The sequence below is a fragment of the Microcebus murinus genome, chromosome 25, assembly GCF_040939455.1.
Source record: "Microcebus murinus isolate Inina chromosome 25, M.murinus_Inina_mat1.0, whole genome shotgun sequence".
NCBI lineage: Eukaryota > Metazoa > Chordata > Mammalia > Primates > Cheirogaleidae > Microcebus > Microcebus murinus.
Window position 1 is genome coordinate 10,623,804 of NC_134128.1, and position 21,262 is coordinate 10,645,065.

A 21,262-nucleotide genomic window follows, 5' to 3' on the forward strand; every position below is an offset into this window, starting at 1 on the left:
AAATAGGCTGTATAGGTCAAAGTGTTTTTATCACTCTGGAATAAAGGAGGAAAATGCATCCAAAGGCAAGAATAATTCCTATGTTTAGGGGGTGATGTTATCTATGCATGCAGTGGGAGAATAGAACATGTGGTTCCTTGAAAAGACAGGAGGATCAAAACTGAAGCAAAAGAATGAGGCTGGAAACCAGGTTATATGTATGGAGAGAATCCATGTACTTGATATTGAATTTTCCTTTTGTACTCTGAGTATAGCCATATTCACTCCAATTCTAATTCCTTTCCTATGTTCTAAAATTCAAATTAGGTTCAACTCTTCTGTAAAATATATGACATGCACATAAGGCTTGTATCAGTATTTTTGTTTTGAATTAATGGATGGGACCAAAGGGAAATGTGGTTTTCCTCCTATTGAACCTTTGTTGAAAACAGCATGATGACTGTAGCAGATTATCAAGCCAAGGGTCTCAGAGTCCCAGACAGCAACTAGAACAGAATAATCAATGGCCAAAACTACTGTTGGGAGTTGCAGAGAAAAGTACACAATGCTGAGAAGTAGCTTTCAGTAAACAACTCAGTGGTGGATGTAAAAATAATCTCAAAAATATTAGACACTGGTAAGATGTCTCAAAGAGAGAGAGGAGGTGGCCCTTCTTGTTGAACATAAATTTCCATAAAGGTAATGATTTTGTCCATACCATTCCTTTCTGCATTCTGCTAGTAATTGTAACTTCCTTCATCCAAAATAACAATGAAGATGTTTTAAATATTTCTATTAAATTAAGTAATATTAAGAAAGTTAGGATAATGTACATATATGCCAAAGACCACCAATGCCTCCTTTCAAATTTCGATTATATTCACAAATTTTACCTTTCACAGGATTGATTTTTTGTTGTCATTATGAAAAACTTACTGAATAAAATGCTAGTTATATTTAAGAATATGTACGAAGGCTGTTCAGAAAGTACCTGGTCATTGTTAATATATTAATATTAATAAATGTCTCTATGTGGCTGGATACTTTCTGGACAGTTCTCACATGGAGGTCGAATATTTTCATGGATGTATTCATAGGAAATTATATGGAAAAGCAATTAGTAACTTTGCCTCCTCTTCTCTGTGCATAGAATTTTATATATTTTCAGAGAGATAATCTGAGAAGGTGCAAATTGACAAATGCAGTGCTCCGCCTTGTATGATGATTCTGATCCTAGACATTCACAATTAAGTTATTAAATTTAACAGAACTTTTCTGAAGTGCTATCTTTTAAAACAAGACAATTATTTCAGGAACAGAATTCTAAGTAACTTACATTATGTGTGTGCAAATTACTTAAAATATGGAGCTACCCTTTTCCCAGAGATCTAGGAAAATGGAAGTGACTCTGTAGTATAGATCTGTCAATCATTCTGAACAAGGTACTTCCATTTATTTATTGGTTCTACTCACTGTCTGGCTATGTTTACATTAATACAATTTTCTAAGAAACTTAACAGAGTCTAAGCTACTTAGAAAAAAACCATATATTTGTGCCTGGAAAGTTTGGAGGAAAGTAATGGGAGATTTTCAGGGGAGCAACATATATCAGAAACTTCTAATGTGAAATAAAAGGTACTACATCTTAGCCAAAGATAAATTATCTGGAGCTCCAGGTCAACACACTTCCCTTAATCATTCTACAAAGTAGAAAAACATTTTTAAAGTACTGAGTTATCTATTGAAAACTATTGTACGAGTTTTTTTCCAAATGATGTTTATTACTACATGAATAAAGTAGTAATAAAAGAGTATAAATGCATTCTAAAATACTGCTAACTATATATCTGCAAAAATAAAACTGTTCACAATCTCCCTATATCTAGGTAAACATAATAAATTGCAAAAGTTTCATTTGTATGCTCCCATCATATTTTTTGTTCAAATGGAGAAACAATGAAAAGGGAAATTTTTTCCACTAATTTTTACTATGATGTTTTTAATTTATCTTCTGCTTAGATGTATTTTAAAAACCTCAGAAGAAACAAAATTCTTAGCAAAAAGCTTACCTTCTTTAATGCCACTTAAATTATTTTGTGCTTTTTAATATGTATGTGTTTTTATGTTTTATATTCTTTTGACTATAAAGAAAATTTAGCTCTAATTCTAATGAAGCCAGCAAAGTTATTAATTTCAATGTCCTGTCTTATAATTTAGGGATTTTCTGAAATATAATTTAAATGAAAATGCCAAAAAGACAAAAGAATTTTCTCACCATTCTCATATCATTCAGGAACCATATGCACCTCTAACTTTGGTAAGATTTTATTTGCTAAATGACCCCCAGTGAAGTCAAAAAGAGTCAAGATAACTTATTAAAAATATGACCCTTAAAATCCTTAGGGCTCATGAATCCTGATGAAAAGAAATACATGAATGCACATAAAAATATTATTTTACCCTTCTTTTTAACCTCAAGTCGCTATGTCACTTCAATTGCTAGCACTCAGAATAATGATACCTTAGCTCATAAATCTGAAGAACTAAGTATACTCATATGCCACCAACCAGTTAGCACAAAAGAGAACAAACCAATGTACAATGATCATCTATCGATGTAGTAAATGGAAAATTGTGAATGGAAACTAAAATGTATCAGTATTTGTAACCAATAACAGAGTCTTCAATGAGCTATTCATGGAAGTTTTAGTGGTACAGCCTTAATACATGTCCTCTGATTCATAAAATAAATCCGTAAATAGATGGTCTGATTTACACAAAGAGCAGTAATACATTCAAGTCCACTATTAATAGTTTTCTATATATTTTTTTATTCTTGAGGGAGTAATATTGGCCACAACATGATATAGGTTTTTAAATGAGCACTACAAACACAATATTTTTATACAGAACATAGATTCTCTCTAGTTTGCAAAGGGAACTGCATCATCAGCTCCCACTCAAAGATTTCCTCCAAATCTGCTACTTTGTAAATTCTTTTTCTAATATGTTTGCATAATTTTCTTCCCATTTATATTTAAGCTCTTTTAAACATCTGAAATCTGTTTTTCTGTCTTATATTTTCCAACAAATATTTAATGTGCCTGCAATGAGCCATCCATGATAGAGGACACAAAACTAAATTGTACCTGGACCCTACCTTTAAGGTAGTGGTAGAAAGTGACAAGAGCCAGAAGAGAGAACGTTTAAGCTGGGTCTAGAAAGATGCTCAGGATGTGGATATGCCAAGATGTGTGTGTGTGTGTGTTGTGTTTGTGTGTTAATGAAGGAAGGAGAGGAAGGAGAGAGGCGTTCTGAGTGTAGGAAAAGACATGGACTTAAAGGCACAGATAAGAAAAAAGGCATGCATAAGAGTATAAAAGACACATGAGCATGGATAACATGTGGCTGTATTTGCTTGATGAGAAATGTTTTAAGGGTAAAACTAAGGTTAGTGATGGTGTTAACAAGTCTGAAAGCTTGCTCTCTGAAAAGATGAAGAATGATGTCCCTTAGAAGAGAAAGAGGGTTCTCAGAGCATTACAGACGGGACTTGGAAAGACCCAGGTAGAGGGTACAGCATGAATTCTTAAGGAGGGCCCATATTACCCTCAAAGGGCTAAAAATTGGCTATTGGGGGAAGTAAAATATTAGATATCGCAATGGATTGTGACCTTCCAAATCTCAATGTTACCGATAAAAATCTTATTCTTCAATATTTAATTAAACTTGTTGGGTTTTCCTAAGTATCACATGAGCAGCATTGATATGGAGTTCCCCAAAATTCAATTTCAAGTATGCAAGACATTCATGCTACAGAATTGTTGGAAGTAGACTACAGACACTTCTCTTGATTGATTGTTCAATCTTAAAGTCATATCAGGAGAGGTGGCCAGTGTCTACCTATTGGTTGCCATTGACTGTCTTACCAATGCTGTTTATACTTGATCCTCAGTAATTTTATGCATAATTTGGGCTATGAAAATTAAATTTAAAATTTATATTTTTCAATTCTATAAAAGTTATCTAACCCATCATTATGTCCATTGCTAAAATGGAAAATAATATCAATGTCTGAATGAATATCTAGAAGCTAAGTTGAAATTTGTTTTCTCATATCAAGCAAGTTAGAAAGTTAAGTTCATTCAAATTATTTGGATTTTACTTTAAGGATTTAATTTAATTTTCCAATTGTTTTTCTTTTGCAGTTTTGAATTAGTTTTCAATTCAATTACAGTGCTATTACTAGTGTTTATACAAATTGCTAATTTGCATAAGTGTGATATATTATAATTTATTTAATTTAAATAAATCACATTAGATGTTAATAAAAATGGTTATAAAGTCAACAGAAAGCTAAAGGTAAGTTAATAAGCCAGAAAGAAGTGAAAATTATAATATAAAAACAATAAAAGTAAGCAACTGTGTTAAATACAAATAGACTCATGGTATCAGATATACAAATATATGATGTAAACAATAAAAGATAAAATAAATGCTTACTTTATTATTATCACTAATATTATATCCGTAGCTACTATTTGATAATTGGTAAAGTCAGGAGTCACTGCATAAATCTTAGACTTCTCTACCTTTATGCTTTCTCTCATTTGAAAATGCTCTCCCATCTTTTTCTGTTTATCCAAATTCTACTTGTCTTTCAAGAGCCAGTTTAAATTTTTCTCATTTTCTTTAAACACTTTCAGTCTGTAAATATTTTAATAGCTTTTGAATTCCTAAAACATTACATAGTTCTTCTACATAGTTAACGCCTAATCATATACTACCTGTACATTCACTCTTTCATTCAAATAAAAAATACGATTAATAACAATTGTGTGCTAGGCACTGTGCTACATGCTAGAGACAGAACTGTAATCAAGGCATGTGCAGATTCTGAATCATGAAAGTTTCCTAGACATTGGAGCACAGAACTTTCTACACAGGCTGTAACCATGCAGTGCAGCAGGGCTGGGAGACAAAGACCCAGTGATACAGGATCACGCTGCCACTTAATTTGAATCTGTCCCATGCACCTCAGAGAGGTTCCTGTACCAGGACTACAGCACAGAAAGATATAAGATATTTTTTCAGAAAGGATAACTTAAGAAATAGGACAATTAAATATTAAAGAACTCTCAGGTTCTAATGGGAGAGTTCTTACAGCTTCTGATTCTACTAAGTGAAGTATCTCAAGAATGGAAAAACAAGCACCGCATGTACTCACCAGCAAATTGGTATTAACGGATCAACACCTCAGTGGACATATAGAAATAACATTTATCAGATGCTGGGCAGGTGGGAGGTGGGAGGAGGGGATGGGTATATACAAACACAATGAGTGAGATGTGCAACGTTTGGGGGATGGTCATGCTTGAGGCTCTGACTGGGGGGGGGGCATGGGTAATATACGTAACCTTAACACTTGTACCCTCATAATACGCTAAAAAAGAAAGAAAGAAAGAAAGAAAGAAAGAAAGAAAGAAAGAAAGAAAGAAAGAAAGAAAGAAAGAAAGAAAGAAAGAAAGAAAGATTGATTGATTTCATGGCACACAATGGCTGGCTGCTTCTTGCCAGCAGGTAAGCCTATTCTAAACTCACAAGCTCCATGACAGTAGCCAGTGTATTTAGGAGAAGCTCACGAAATACCTGTTTATTGTATGAATGGAAGCAAGGATGAAAAGAGTTGGAATAGTACAGAAATATATCAATCTAGAAAATGTAAGTTAAAGTCTAAATATTTCTTCATTGTTAAAAAATAGGTTTTAAATTTTTATTGTAATTAAAATTCTATCAAAGATTACAAACAAGATTGTTTTATGTATTCATCTCTTATAGCTAAGATTATTGCTGTTTTAATTGCTTATTTTGATAATATGTTTGAAATAAGAGGGTGAATCACAGGGGTTTTCTTTCTACTCCAACTCTGTGATCCATAATTGGTACAACAGGTCTCCAGTCTTGTAGCAGCATCCGAGTCAGGGATGTGATTCAGCTGAAACAGCCCACTGATCAACAGTTCTATTGTATTTTGGTTAAAGCATGTGTTGCAAACTCCATAGAAAATGAACGCAGTAGGTGTTAAAAGTTAATTAATGAGAAGTTATGATTCCCACAAGGAGTTACTATCATGTGCTGAAAACTATTATAATTTTTCAGGCAATGTCCCAAAATAATCAGAAGAGAAAAAAAGGCATGTTTTGCCATGAAAAAGCTGTTTGAAATAATTAAATAATTAAAATTCAAATATTATCAGCAAATAAGCAAATGTTGAACTGAAATAGACTGGCTCTCAAGATGCCTACATAGAGCAGTTCCGTATACAAGAATTGTACCTATGACTTTTTTATGGGCAAATGTACTATAACCATATGAAGCTACTGGTACTAGGTAAGCCACGATATTGTTTTTCTTCTCTTCCTTTTCTCCAGTCTTATAATAGATAAAAAGACAATGGCTATGACGACTTATGACATCTGAAAAGACACTTCCAATCTGGGTGACAAATCTCTCCATATATTAATTCACTAGCAGCCAGTGTGAAAGTTGCTGACTCTACCTGGCTACAGGCCTGATGTCTAGTTGGCTGAAATAGCTCTTTGCTGTGACAGCATTTAAGCCCATTTACATTTGGTCTGTTCTAAACTTGGCTCTGATAGAATGTTATCTTCAGTGACTTTATGGGTCTCCAATGTTGGGAGCTAGAGTTGCTTTTTCACATAAAAAAATTTGTATTGCTCCGATTCGGGTGGTGCAAATGCAGTACATGAAACCTAGACATTTGTACCTCTAAAAATTTTGAAATAAAAAAAAAATTCTATTTAGATAAGGCACTATTTATTTTTTTAGCAAATAAATGTAAGCACTAAACATGTAAGATATATGCTATTATAAAATTAAAAATTCTGTAGGCTCCTTATCTAGAGAATATAGATTTTCAAAAGAATTATAATATGAATAGAGGAAATACATCTTTATTTTTACTAACTTCAAAGACAATTTTGTATTTTCTTCAATTTGTGAATACAGATCATATGTATGTACATATGCAGGCAACAGATCATATGTATTAATAGTACCTGTAACTGTCACTAATAGTAATAATAGATATTTTAATATCACTTTACAGTGAATACACTTTACTTTGAATATCTCAAAAAATATAATTTATGCTTACGTGTCTTTGAAATAGTGGTAGTTATTTCATCCTCCATTAGATCTTGTTATTTGACATATATTTGGTAAATCATAGTTATAGACTTTTTTTTTTTTTTTTTTTTTTTTTTTTTTTGAGACAGAGTCTCGCTTTGTTGTCCAGGCTAGAGTGAGTGCCGTGGCGTCAGCCTAGCTCACAGCAACCTCAAACTCCTGGGCTTGAGTGATCCTTCTGCCTCAGCCTCCCGAGTAGCTGGGACTACAGGCATGCGCCACCATGCCCGGCTAATTTTTTTTATATATATATCAGTTGGCCAATTAATTTCTTTCTATTTATAGTAGAGACGGGGTCTCGCTCTTGCTCAGGCTGGTTTTGAACTCCTGACCTTGAGCAATCCGCCCGCCTCGGCCTCCCAAGAGCTAGGATTACAGGCGTGAGCCACAGCGCCCGGCCAAGTTATAGACTTTTAAAAATATTTTAATAATTGGTATTAATTTAATTTATTTCTAATTCATTCTTTCCTCATCAACATTAAAATGCAGCATTACCAAGAAACTACTAGAAGAAAACATAGGGGAAATGCTTCATAACGTTGGACTGGGCAAGGATTTTTTGGATAAGACCTCATAATCATAGGCAATAAATGCAAAAAATAGACAAATGGGATTATTGAAAACTAAAAAGCTTCATCACAACAAAGGAAACAATCAACAAGTGAAGGGACAATCTACAATAGCCAAGATATGGAATCAATGTATGTGTCCAGTAATGACTGAATGGATAAAGAAAATGTAGCATGTATATACAATGGAATACTAGACATAAAAAGAATGAGACTCTGCCATTTTAGTAACCTAAAGGACATGAATGAACCTAAAGGACACTATGCTAACTGAAATAAGACAAACACAGAAAGACAAATACACTTGATCTCACTATGCATAGAATCTAAAAAACTTGATCTCATAGAAGTTAGAGAACAGAACAATAGTCACCAGAGAGTGGGAAAGGAAAGGGGACGGGGGATTAAGGAGAGGTTGGTCAATGAGTACAAAGTTACAGTTAGAAGGAATAGGTTCTGATATTCTATTGCACAGTAGGATGATATAACTAAAAATAATTTATTGTGCATTTCAAAATAGCTAGAAGATTTTCAATGATCTTACCATAGAGAAATAATAAATGTTTGATGTGACAAATGTGCTAATTAGCCTGATATGATCTATACACAATATGTATATTGAAATATCACATTATATCCCATAAATATATACAATTATGTGTCAATTAAAATAATTTTAAAAAATAAAATGCAGCTATTAAATTCAATTTAAAAATGTTTTATTTATATTTGATGTGACAGAGAGTAATCTAGATAAATGTGGTTACTGTTACTAGATGTTGGCAAGCTAAGTTAGAAAACAAATAAGACTGCTGAAGTTGATGAACACAAAGTAGTTGCCTCTCATCTCTGACATGTGTGGAACAGGCCAGTAGATTTATCAATATGTAGAAATGAAAATATTTATTTTGTATGATTTCAGAACCACTAGGAAACTCTGATAGACAGTAATCTCTCTGCCTCCTGAGTATTAGAATCTTTAAAATTCTAATAGCAGAAGCTGAGTGTGGTGGTTAAGGGTATGGACACTGAAGGTGGAATAGTTTGGCTTTTAACCCAAACTTGCTATTTATGTGACCTGGGTCTCAATTTTGTGGTCTGTAAAATTGGGAAAAAATATCTTTTTTGCAAGTGTATTTTGAAGATTAAATTAGTTCACGTAGGTAAAAGACTTAGCACATTGTATGGAAAAAATATGCTACATTGTATTCGTAAGCTAGACAGAAGAGTAGCAGCACTAGTGGGAGTAGAAATGGAAGTATTAATACAATACCAGCAATAGTAGTGATAATACCATTCTTTAGAGTTGGTCAGGATTCTCTTATAAAGCAAAAACTCCTGGGCTCCTGGGATCAATTAAACTAAGGTGTTAACATCTTCACAGAAATCTTTTCTTCATGACAGAAGAGATTCCAGTGGCACTAACTGCTTGGGAGTCCTACTTGGAAGTAGTAGAGCCACCGAACGTGTTAAAGAACATGGAAAGAAGAGATTTAAAAGAAAAATCTCACCTAGTCAAAATTATGCCTGGAACAACAATTGCCATGTTCTCTAAGTTGATAAAAAGAAACACGCATTCTATATAAATCAAGGTCTGGTGATATTGGGGCAACTAATTTAATTGAAGTTTGAGTGTGTCAATATCTTGTGTGGCTATATCTTGAAATACGAAGATCAACTTTTCTCCATTAATTTGGTCAAGTTCAATAGTACACTATAGCCAAAACTGTGCAGAATGAATTGCCGAGGCACTGGAACAATTCTGAAATATCAAATAAAGTTCTGGCACTAAAAGTTTAGTTTAATTGATTTATACTTCAAAATCCACATAACAGTCTTTGAGAAATCAATTTCCACCTCCAAATTGTAGGTATCTTCCATATCTAGCTTCTATATATCATTTTTTTTATGAAATAACGAATAAAATACCAAAAAATACCTGAAAGAATATTATTCAATAGGATCAAGGCATCAAAATTAGCCTAATATGAAAATAGGTTTGACCTACTCTAATAGCTATTAGTATTAGCAATTACTGGCTGAGTATACATAATACAAAAATCCAAAATCCGAAGTGCTCCAAAATTGGAAATTTTTTGAATGCTGACAAGATGATCAATAGAAATGCTCATTGGAACATTTTAGATTTTGAGTTTTTGCATAAAGGATACTCAACCTAGAGTTGTAAGTCTTCTCGGACGAGGTGGTGATGAGCACATGTGCAGGGGATGGGGTAGAAGTGAGTGGGAGGGTTGGACAGCGCTGACCTTTAACTCAGTTGACCTTGCACATAACTAAGGCTCACTGTTCACTAGATTGAGGGGTGAAGCAGAACCAGGATGACAAAAGTCTTCTAAGTAAGCAAAGGAAGTTGGCCATTCCTTTGATTATTTGACATATCCCATCGTCTATTTAAAAAAAAAATCTCTATTTCCATATTAAGCATAGAAATTGTAAGACAGAATTTCCAAGAAGTCAAGTAGAAAAGCCCTAAATTAGAAGTTAGAAAAACTGGATTCATATCCTAACTTTTTTCTTAAGATATTATGTGAGCTAAGGCAAGAAATATAACCTCTTATTCTTATTTCTTTCATCTATAAAATGAATAGCATAGATTAAATGTATTTCAAAGAACCCCACCAGCTCTAAATTTCTCTGAACCACTAAGCAAGATAAAGCAATGAACTAATTTAATTATGGTCTTTCAGCATAACTAGGTTGCTATATCAGGCGGGCTCTCCTGAAATACATTATTTTTCTCCACTTCTGGCTTGAATATATTATGTTTTCTATCATGACTGCATAATGGATAGTCCTGAATGCCTTCAATTAAATATATTCAAATTCCCTAAAGCGTGCAGTCATCTTGATTAAAATATCAACAGTTTATTACAGATGGAGTTGTTCCAAAAGAGGATAATGCTCTGAAGGTAGCAGGTGTTCCTGCATTTTATTCAAATGGCTAGGTGAAAAGATGCAAAGGTCTTTTGTTTCTTGTGGGAAATAGAATTTACCCTATGAAAACAAATTGTCAAAACAAAGTAAACTTTAAAATTCCCCAAATTCTTTTTAGTGCATGCAAACCTATATGTTACTCATCCTTAATTAACCTAATCGGAAAACCAGTGACTAGAAAAATAAGTAAAATGGTGGGAGGAAAATATATTTGTAAAATGAGTTAACTTTTATGTTGTAAAACCCTTATTCTGCTCTTGAGCACTTGTTTTACTTTTTGCTTTGAATCTTAGGAAGTCTGAAAAGCAGTGCATTTCAATTTACAAGAAATTTAATACTGCATATAAATGAGTTAAGAGGTAGGTAAAAATGAGAAAAGTTAGAATAAGCAGACTATTTCAGAAATGAACTATTACAAAATTCAGAAAAAGACTCGGCCTATGTATGTTAACTTGGATTATTAATAGCCAATCCTCCCCCATAGAAAGATGGAAACCAAATTGATTATATGGCATTCTCATCTTAATTTCAGAATATTTGACCTCAAATTGTAGTTCATTCACTCATTTGTGACTTTGGGCTTTTAATGTTGCCCAGCTGAGCCTGGATTGGCTCATCCATAAAATGAAGGCAGTGGAGTAACAGATTATTACTGTTTCTCATGGGCTGAATCCTACTGTCAAAGTGTTTTTTTCGCTTGGCCCAGGCAGCTGAGTAAGTGAAAACAAACAATCCCTGAACCTAGTGACCCTCTGATATCATACAAAACTAACTGTATTTTAAAAACTATTTTTCCTTCTAGAAAAGTTTAACCACATCATTTTAGAATTTTTTTTTTCATTTATAACTAAAATAAATTTCAATGGAAAGGAAAAAAACAATTTCCCCATAATATACTTTTTTTCATCTTAGTGTTTGTTATTCACTCGTTGCCTTAAAGACACAAGGATTACATTTGTTTCAACTGCATTTCTCTAAAGAAAAGTAGTTCTCATGTAACAAAAAGCAAGCAATACAGAAAAAAAAAGGTAGAAAATATGCAACATGTTAAATGGTTTTGCTTTACTATATGTTTTCTTGGGGTTTCCCTGAATGTATTCCTTTATTATAAGAGTAGTTTAAGGCTCATATATCTTCATTTTAAGAACTATTATTCATTTTCTTTTTCTAAAAATAACTGTTCTATGCAATGTAGATAGATCTCAGTAAAACAGAATTTCTATTTCAATATTAAAGCCAGTGTGGAACCCTAGGGGGTGGGGGTAGCGGGTGAACACGTGAGTTTTAGACATAACTGGATTCAAATTCCCACTCTCTCACTGACTGAGCAGTTAGCCCAGGGTGGTGAGGTTATTTCTGTGAGACTCCTCTATTCCTTTGGTAAAATGGGGCTCACGTTATTTAACTCAGAGAGGTGTGATAAGAATTATATGAAACAGTATATTAATAAGTGTTGGTCTTTGATAAACGGTGTATCCTGTGCATTATGGTTGTAGTGATCTATAATCAACATTACCCTATATAAACTATGTTACCATTAGATTTTGTTCACTGGTTGCATATTTTACGTCTGATTATATGTATATATTTTAGGTTTAGATCATAGATTCTTCAGATTAGATGCGAATGCCACACACGCAGTGCGTAACAGCCATCCCTTCACAAGCGTTGTCCCTAACAGGAGTTGTCTCCAGCCCCGCAGTGGCCTCTGGGAGGCCGCCGCTTTCTTCTTGCCTCTTCCTGCAGTCCCTTTTCTGAGACGGGCATATGAAGACTCAAACTTCAACGCCTTGCTCTTAAAATTTTATGGTCTATTTGTAGAAATATAATAAATTAACAGCCAGTGAGCAGGAATCTTTTCTAGACCTTTGAGGGACTCTCAGAATAGGAGTCATCGTGGTAGCAAAAGTGGTCAAGGGGAGTTTTGCGCAAGGCTGAATCTTCTGGAGTGTGCTGGACTTGGCATGGAGGGAATAGAGGAAAAGCACAGGAGGGGGCCTTCCTGAGAACAGGCAGAGAGGGGGCTAAGCCAAAGGGAAAACAGGCATAAACTGGGAATGTTTTTTTGAAGAGTGAAGAAAGAAAGAAATCAAAGGCACAGTTCTTGCCCCTACTGGGTTTACCATCTGGCTAAGATGCTTTCGAATTAACGAGCAGGGTGAAATCCAGCACAGTTCCACACAGACAAGTCTGAGAACTACTTTGTAATAATGATCAAAAATATGTATATTATTAATCACCAAATAAAAGGATTGCTCTAAAATTTATGAATGTAAAACTAATATATGTTAGGAAAAATTTCTCTTCTTTACAATTTGACTAAATAAGAATAGGCATATGCTTTTTAAGTAAGTGAGGTTTTTTTGTTTTGTTTTTTGTGTTTTTTTTGTCTAGGAAGACAGGTCTTTTAAAATACTATTAAATTTCCATAGAAATCAATTAGGGGAACCACAGTTCTAAGACTTGATAAGAAGACTAATACCTCAAAAGAGTTTCATTTTACATTTTATAGTAATACAAAGTTTGTTACTATACTGTGAGATAGTTCAAATGTAATTATGAGTGAGGCAAATAATAAAAGCAAAGCCCACAGAACAGTACCAAATCCTTAACATGGTGCACACCATCAGATCAAGTATCACATGCGAAGAGCACCAATGAAATGCTCTTGTAAGAACTTTAAGCATTATATTTCAGCAAGTTTCCATATTAAAAACAAGAATAAATCACTGTGGTTCTTTGCCGCATGCATTTTATTAGGCGGGCTTTTCTGCAACATTATAGAAGAGTTCTAAGTCATAAAGTCAATTCCGATTTATGATAAAACATAGACTAAACAGCCACAAGCTATTCAGACATACGAGCTCTTTCTCATTCGACTCAGGCATTTTCTATCAGTGCCAATGCACTTAAACCAAGCTCATGTGTGATAAAACAGCAGTGGTCTCTACAGCACGTTTTAAAGTAAGCTTTCTCAGAATGATAACTAGATTCTTGAAATAAATAAATAAATGCACACACACGCCCTTCTTTTTGCTGTTGTTTTAGCCTGCTAAAGAGTAAAGGTATTTGAACTAAGGCTCATTCATATTAATATTTACATTGTTATTTTGTTCCCCAAACACTGTCACTTTATTATACTAAATTAGAGCTCTGACAGAAACATCCAATTAATCCTCAGTGAAAAAATGCATTACTGTGTCACAGTTAATAAGCAGTTCAGTGTAATCACACCTTGATCATTCTACTGAGCAGTATGGTCCTTTGCACAGTGCGCTTAGAACCAGACTGTCTATAATTAGTTCCTTTAATGATTGCTGGTATTTGAGAATAAATGGATAGTCACTCTCCATTCAGATGTACAAATAATCTATTTTCTTTTATTGAAAAAAAATAGGAAAGAAACAACTGAATAGAGAGAAGAAATTTATGTGTTTTCGATTAATTATTACTATGCAAGGAGTCTCCCTCTGTGACTCAGTCATGACCACAGGACATGATGTTGAACACAAAGCTGGTTCTCATGCTCCAGAGTTTACCAAACCCCATAGATCATTTGGGCCACGAGAGCTTGCCCCTTCAGATGAAAAGAGGCTTCCTCTGGCCAAGTCAGGAGAGATGTGACAAACTCCCTCAGGCCACTTGCTGCCTGTAGTAACCCCCATAAAAGCTCAGAGGCATCACAGGCCAAGATCCTACCTTAATGAGAATCTGAATGGACCCTGTGGCTTTTGCAGATATAAAATACCAGAAGCTCATGGTGCAGGCAGCACTGGATTCTGGCCATGCAGTGCTCTTGAAGTGTGCTTTCTCACCTCGAAGTCCCACTGGAGTAGCCTCCAGATACATGAAGTGCCCTAGGAACAAGGATGAGATTCAGATAAGGCCAAAATAACACAGAGGGGATTATTTTAGCTTTTCCGTCATAGTTTGGATTTTTAATTACATTTTATATGATCTGAGCTGCCAAAGGCATTCTCATTTGAAACACAAAGAAAATCTAATAGCCCTGACTCTAGCTCACTGACAGGACAATTTCTAACTGACTGTGCTTTTAGCAAAGGGCTTCGCAGTATGCAGATGAACTGATCGGATGGGATATTTATGCCATAAAATCAACAAAATAGTTACGAATATCATTTATTGGATTCCCCAAACTATCAAGTTATTGTAAAAAAAAATGCAAAGATTTCCTATGAAATCTAAAAAAAGGAATGTGACATGCTTTCAAAAATCTAGTCATCTATTGAGTGTAGAAATAGAATACTGAGAATTTTAATATATAACATGAAAGGAAAGGTACTGAGTTTTATTCTTGTGTATTCAAATATTCAAAACATTACATGTATGTAGAGCTGAGTGGTTTGGATAGGCTTTGGGTTTTCTTTCTCTGGCTTGGCCAGCCTGGTTTAGTCAGCTTTGTTTTGTCATAGACTTGTGAAATTTTCATATTTAGACATCTTTTGCCTCTTTTGTAACATCCAGGCATTCAAGGTCCCTTCTTCATCCTGCTAATGTCCTTTATTCTTTGAGCTAATGAGTCTGAGTTGATTTCAGCTACTTACTATATAAATGAGTCATGCTCAATACCCTTAACATGTATGGTTTTACAGTTATACTTTCACAACATCTCAGCAGGTTTCAAACTCCTTTCTCTTCATACACATCATCTCATATGGTCGCCACAATCCCCGTTAAGGGGGCCATTTAGGAAAGGTGTCTGATGACAGCATGCATTATCATCTAACTACAATTACTAAAATAGTGATTGATATTAGATTGTGACTACCCACTGTTTGGGGTTGAATTGTGTCCCCTCAAATAATGCTGAAGACCTAACACTCAGTCCTTATCTATGTGGCCTTATTTGAAAATAAGGTCTTTGCAGATGATCAGGTTAAGATGCAGTTCATTAGAGTAGATGCTAATTCAATATGACTGTGTCCTAACAAAAAGGAGAAATTTGGACACAGATACAGAACGCATAGAGAGAAGACATTGGGATGTGTATCAAAGTGATAAAGTACCATCATCTAGTAGCCAAGGAACTTCTGAGGCTACCAGAATCTAGAAGACAGGCAACTGAAGAGTTGATCTTCCCTCACAGCCCTTAGAAGGAACCAACTTTGCCAACATCTTGATCTGAGACTTTCAGTCTCCAAAATTGTGAGACGATAATGTCTGCTGTCTAAGACACCTAGTCTGTGGCTCTTGGTTAACAGCAGCCCCTGGGGAAAAAATACACTCATTAAATGTTTGATTGACTTGTGGTATCACTGTGGTGGTCCCTCGAGAGCTCTCCAGTTGCAGTCAGAAAAGATAATGTGGTACACATTATGAATATGATTAAAGCAACTGCAACAACCAATAACCTACCATTTTCGTTTCCAAGTGTGTGGTCTCTGGGAGGTCTTAGGCTTTGATGAGAGCCAACCCCTAAGACCCAATCAAAGTTGTCGGCCAGGGAGTTCTGCCAGCCACACCAGCCGTTTTCAAAAGTGCAGGAGCTACCACATTCATTTTCATCAGTATTATCTCCACAGTCATCTACAAAGTTACAGCTTTGCTCTGGTCCATAGCATTTGCCATTCTGACATTCCCGATAGCCCTGTGGGCAGTAACCTAAAAAAAAAAAAAAAAAAAAAAAAGAATGAGAGAACATTCCTAACATTTTCAATGAAGTCAAAGAGCAGTAATAGTAGATTCATTTTAATATACAGGAACATGTTGTTCTTAAAAATTTGGCATACCTGACCCCATCTTTCTCTCCTAATCTGCTCCAGAGTTCTGACTTATAAATCACTCACAAAGTTTATTCGCAAACAAAAAGTATCACTTTATTGATCTAGGAAAGTAACCCAAGTCTCCCCAAATGCAGCATTTCTTGTAAACTGTGTTCAAGGATATAAATGATATCTGGGAGCCAAACTGAAGCCTTCCATTTTTTATCCTGAAACAAAATCTTTAAGGTACTAAGAGCTCGTGTATTATGACCATTTGGAAATACGTTCCATTAGCATCCATTCACCCCAATATTTAACTGAAGTCAAGATATATAAGATACTTCTTCAGAAGCAGAGCCATGCGCATATATGTATGTGCGTGTGTGTATATATACACAAACAACTAATAACCAACGTTCCAACAGATTTTTTTCTCCAAAATGCCTATTCGTCAATAGTTTGGAATTTTAGAATCAATTTCCCTGCAAAGCAACGTCATCCATAGTGATTTGTTCACAAACATGTTGGAAATATAAACTGCTTGAGATCTGCCATTTATCTTTTCCCTATGGTGAAGAGTCCCTTTGGCTCTGAGCTGGTCCTGGCTGGCAGCTTCACTCTCCTCTGTGTGCTGCCATTCTGCGTTTTCATGCCTCAGAGAGTCTTTACCACTTCCTTGCTGAAACTCCAATGTTCGCCCCTGGACATTCTATTTGGTGTTCAGTTATCTACTGGTTATTTTGGTCCTTCTTTGTGGTCGAGGCAAATGCTGGGCACTTCTAATCACCATTTTCATGCCATCTCCTCTTTTCATGTGACTCCTTTCTTTGTATGATATTATGTTGTCCATATTTAATTTGATATATACTCAAAAATAACGAGAAAGCATTAGTTTGTATTTCATTACTCATTTTATTTACCAAGTGTACATGTTTATTAACCTTTTATTTCTTTTTGTATTTCTGTGCTTCTGTTTTCTGCCTGAAGAAGTCTACTTAATTTTTTCATCTAGGTTTGCTAGATGAAATTCCTGTAGTTTGACTAAAAATGTGTTTATTTTGCCTTCACTTTTGTAGGTTATTTTTGATTTGTGTAAATTTATAAGTTGGCAGTTGAACTTTAAATGTGTCATTCCATTAGTAATCCTTTTCCCTGTGCCTAGTATAGCTCTTGGGTAATATTTTGGACATTGCTTTCTACTTGCTGTTCACTGATATTTTCTACTAATATGTCAGTGCATTAAATCCTCTCTTCATCTAAGTTCTTAATTTAGTTGTTAAATCTTTAAATATATAATTCCCACATTTTTGTAGATTCTAGTTAACTAGTACAACTCTTCATCTGGTCATCTCTTAATATATTCTCAACCTAATCGGTTAAATACGTGTCTGACAATTCCAACAACTAGACCCTCTTTATAGTATCTACTTTTTAATTGTTCCTGTTTGTTGGTTTGCCTGGTAATTCCTTATGGACTGCTAAACCTTATGGCTGAAAAATATATATATAGAATTTGGATGATTTTATCTTCTGCCATAGAAGATTTGCTTTACCCTCCAGTTAATAGAATCAGAGTACAGTCATGAACTTGGTATCACTGAATTCTAATTTCTGTCTTTCCAGCCATAACATGGCCAAAATCTCAGATAGATTCTCTGCCCCTTACCAGCAACTCTATATGCAGATTCTCTATTTCCCAGTTCCTAGAATTGAGAAGTGGTTTGAGAGGAAAAGCAGTTTGCCACATGATAGCTCACCCATTTGTGAGTCCCTCCTGTCTGGGACCTTGTCCCCTCAAGCTTTCCTCCAGTGCTTTCAGATAGATTCACAATTTCTTTCCTCCAGGATATTTTAGTTGTTTTGGCAGGGATATTAGTTTACTGTGAGATATATCATCATAGCTATAAACAAGCACCTTCTTCCTATAATTTTTTCAAAATGTTATCTTTCTTCCTCTGTTGTCTCTGTTGCTTCTTTCTGGATGACTTCCAGGTGTCTTCCCAGTTTTCTAATTGTATCCTTTATAATATTTATTATTCATTTGATACTTTTATCTTTTGATTCTTTTTTGCTGATAACATTTCTTAGCTTTCTTTCTCAAAATTGTCAGTTATGTTTTCTGTTTTTATTGCAGCTTTAATTTGGAACTAAAAATCTTTGCTATTATGGAATATTTTAAGCACATAGTGAAGTAGAGAGACTAATATAATAAATAGAATAAACTATTTAAGGTCATCTTGTGCTATTTCTGCTCCATCTCTGGAATCAGCCACTTCCCCCAAGGAATCCTGGTTCTTTTTAACGATAAATTGTACTTAGAGCACACAATCTAAACTCTAGGGATTGTTAGACTTTCTTAATCTCAAAGTTTCACAGCTCCATTTCTGCCCAGCTTTAGTTTCATTTATTAAATGTTCTCTTGAATTTGCTGGAAACTTGAATCAGAGCTTTTATAAAAGCATTATTTCTTGCAAAAATTCTATGTTATAAGACAATGTCTTAGTTTGTGTTCTTCTAGAAGGTAACTTAAGACAAGACTTTATATTTAAGTGGTTTGAGAGATTAAAAAAAACTCCAAGGAAGCAGGAAAAGAAAAAGAAAAGAAAGGCAGCCAATTAAGTGTGCATAATCAAGCTAGTCAGTAATATGGGTAATAGGAGTTATTCCTACTGGAGAAACCTAGGGGCAAGTTTAGAGCACATGTTGCACAGATATTTGCCCTTCCCACCACATGGGACCAAGAGAGCAGGGCATTTATACATCCACTCACATTAGTCATCAATCAGTTCAGGCTGCTGGGGGACCAGGCATTAATTTCCTGGCCCACCTGACCAAGTCGGCTTCCATAGCTAGAGGAAGCTCACAGGCAAAGCAATGCGTGTTCTCAAATTCAGAAGTCAGATTTCATGGCTTGTAGTGGTAAATACAACTTGATGTGGGTGGGGTACTGACAGTGTCTGTTTTTTGATTCCTTAGTAACTTATGTAACTCTTTTTAATGGGCTCTCTTCACATGTACTTTACTTTTTAGCGCTTTCAAGATGACATTCTACCTTACTGGCTAATAGAAAATGATTTTTAGGCAGATACTGGTTTCAATGGGTTATTAAATAACCCTTGGGTTATTTAATTAATCTCCTTGAGATTAATTAACAGTGCCTACCTCACTGAGTTAATAATAAGATTAAATGAGAGATTGTTTCTCTCAAAGACAGGCTCATATTCAGTAGCCAGCAGTTACGTGGCTATATTCTAATGCTTGTCAAGGAAAGAATAAGGGTGTTCTGAACTGTTGTGTTAGGTTCTGCCAGAAACTGTGTGGGTTACTGTTTGAATTTTTATTGACTAATCCAGCATCATTGGGTGGTGACAGGGGCTGGGCAGGGCTGGGGAAATAGCACCAAAGGGAGAGAGCTTGAATTGAAGTGATTATCACATAGGGAATCAACTTTGTACTGTAGGCGTTTTCTTTTGTTTGGTCTTTTGATTGTTATTTGATTGGGTTCCGCTCCTTCTCTCTGTTTGAAATGGTAACAGAAATTATTTGAGGTCGTATATTTTGCCCTGTCATGATTGTCCAGATTAATCCTAAGCACCATTGCACACCCTCCTGTGTTGTCACCTAGATGTGCTCTCTAAATACTCCATTGCCTCCTGTGTTCCACACCTGCCTACAGGAAGTAGAGGCTGTTAGTAAGTTTCTTCTGAAGTCTCTTCCATTATGTCCAGGAGCAGGTGTTTTTGTCCATGTGTGGAGAGCACAGGGTGACCTGCCCTTCTCTTCAGTCCATTCCTCTCTGAAGTACATCTAGCAGAAATTCCTCAGCAAGTCTGGCATGGAAATACTGTCCCTACCCAGTTTCCAACGTTCAGGTAGATTTCTGCTCACATCAACAGCATCTGAGGAAGTCTTTCTTGATTTTTAAAATATGTTAATTTAAAACATATTAATCAGTGCTATACAATTTTGTGCCTAATTCTTCTCTGTTAATTTTAATACTTAGGACTTGTCTTTCCAACAGTTCTGCAAGCTCTTTTTTAGACCAGGGCTCTTGTATTATCAAAGGAAGCATAGAAATTTTCAAATAGCTTCCAATGAATATTTTATTGATATTTTCATCATTGAGGATTGAGTTCAGCTATATTCTACATGAGATACAATATTCTCTCTTTGTTCCTCTAGAAAACATAATTAGTACAGGCCTTATTTTACCATTAACACTACCATCAATAGATATTCCATGATAACTAAAAAAGCTAGAAATTCGTAGAGATCCAGCAATAAATAAAAATCTAAATTTGCTTGTTATTCTGGTACTCATAATGAGGTATAGACTGAATATCCCCATCATTTGATTTCAATGCCTTGCAGATGCCATTTCAAACTATTATATGAACATATTGCAAATCATCTTAAAACAAATAAAAAACTTTGTTCAAGATGCTCTACACAGTTATTATACAATAGTATCAACATTAGTTATAGAAATATTTGCTACATTGTTACCTTAGCTGAAAATAGCACTATTTTGTATTTTATTTCTTAAGATAAAACTGGAATACAGAACTATATCAATTAGTCTTTCTTTAATACAAAAAATATATTAAGGAATATATGTTGGGAATGTGTTCAATATGTAGTTGTAGAATTTGCACAAATAAAGTAATAGTAGTTAAAAGAGATGCCAATGGACATAGTTACCACTAAACACCATTTAAGCAAAGGTCAGAAGATTCCTCCTTGTAAGGGAAAAATGTGTTTCCTATCTCTAAATGCTAATTCAATACTATCATCACTAGTATAATCTTGAATACTCTTTTGTCTGGT

General features: G+C 34.7%; 1 protein-coding gene across 1 annotated transcript in view; it reads right to left on the reverse strand.

Annotated features, from left to right (window-relative positions):
• MALRD1 (MAM and LDL receptor class A domain containing 1) overlaps positions 1 to 21,262 on the reverse strand; it is a 491,205-nt gene that overhangs the window by 219,076 nt on the left and 250,867 nt on the right. The window contains exons 26-27 of the mRNA XM_075997515.1: positions 16,089 to 16,334; positions 14,412 to 14,569 (exon numbers count right to left, since the gene is read on the reverse strand). Of these exons, the coding sequence (XP_075853630.1) occupies positions 14,412 to 14,569; positions 16,089 to 16,334 (404 nt within the window). The remainder of the gene's footprint in view (positions 1 to 14,411; positions 14,570 to 16,088; positions 16,335 to 21,262) is intronic.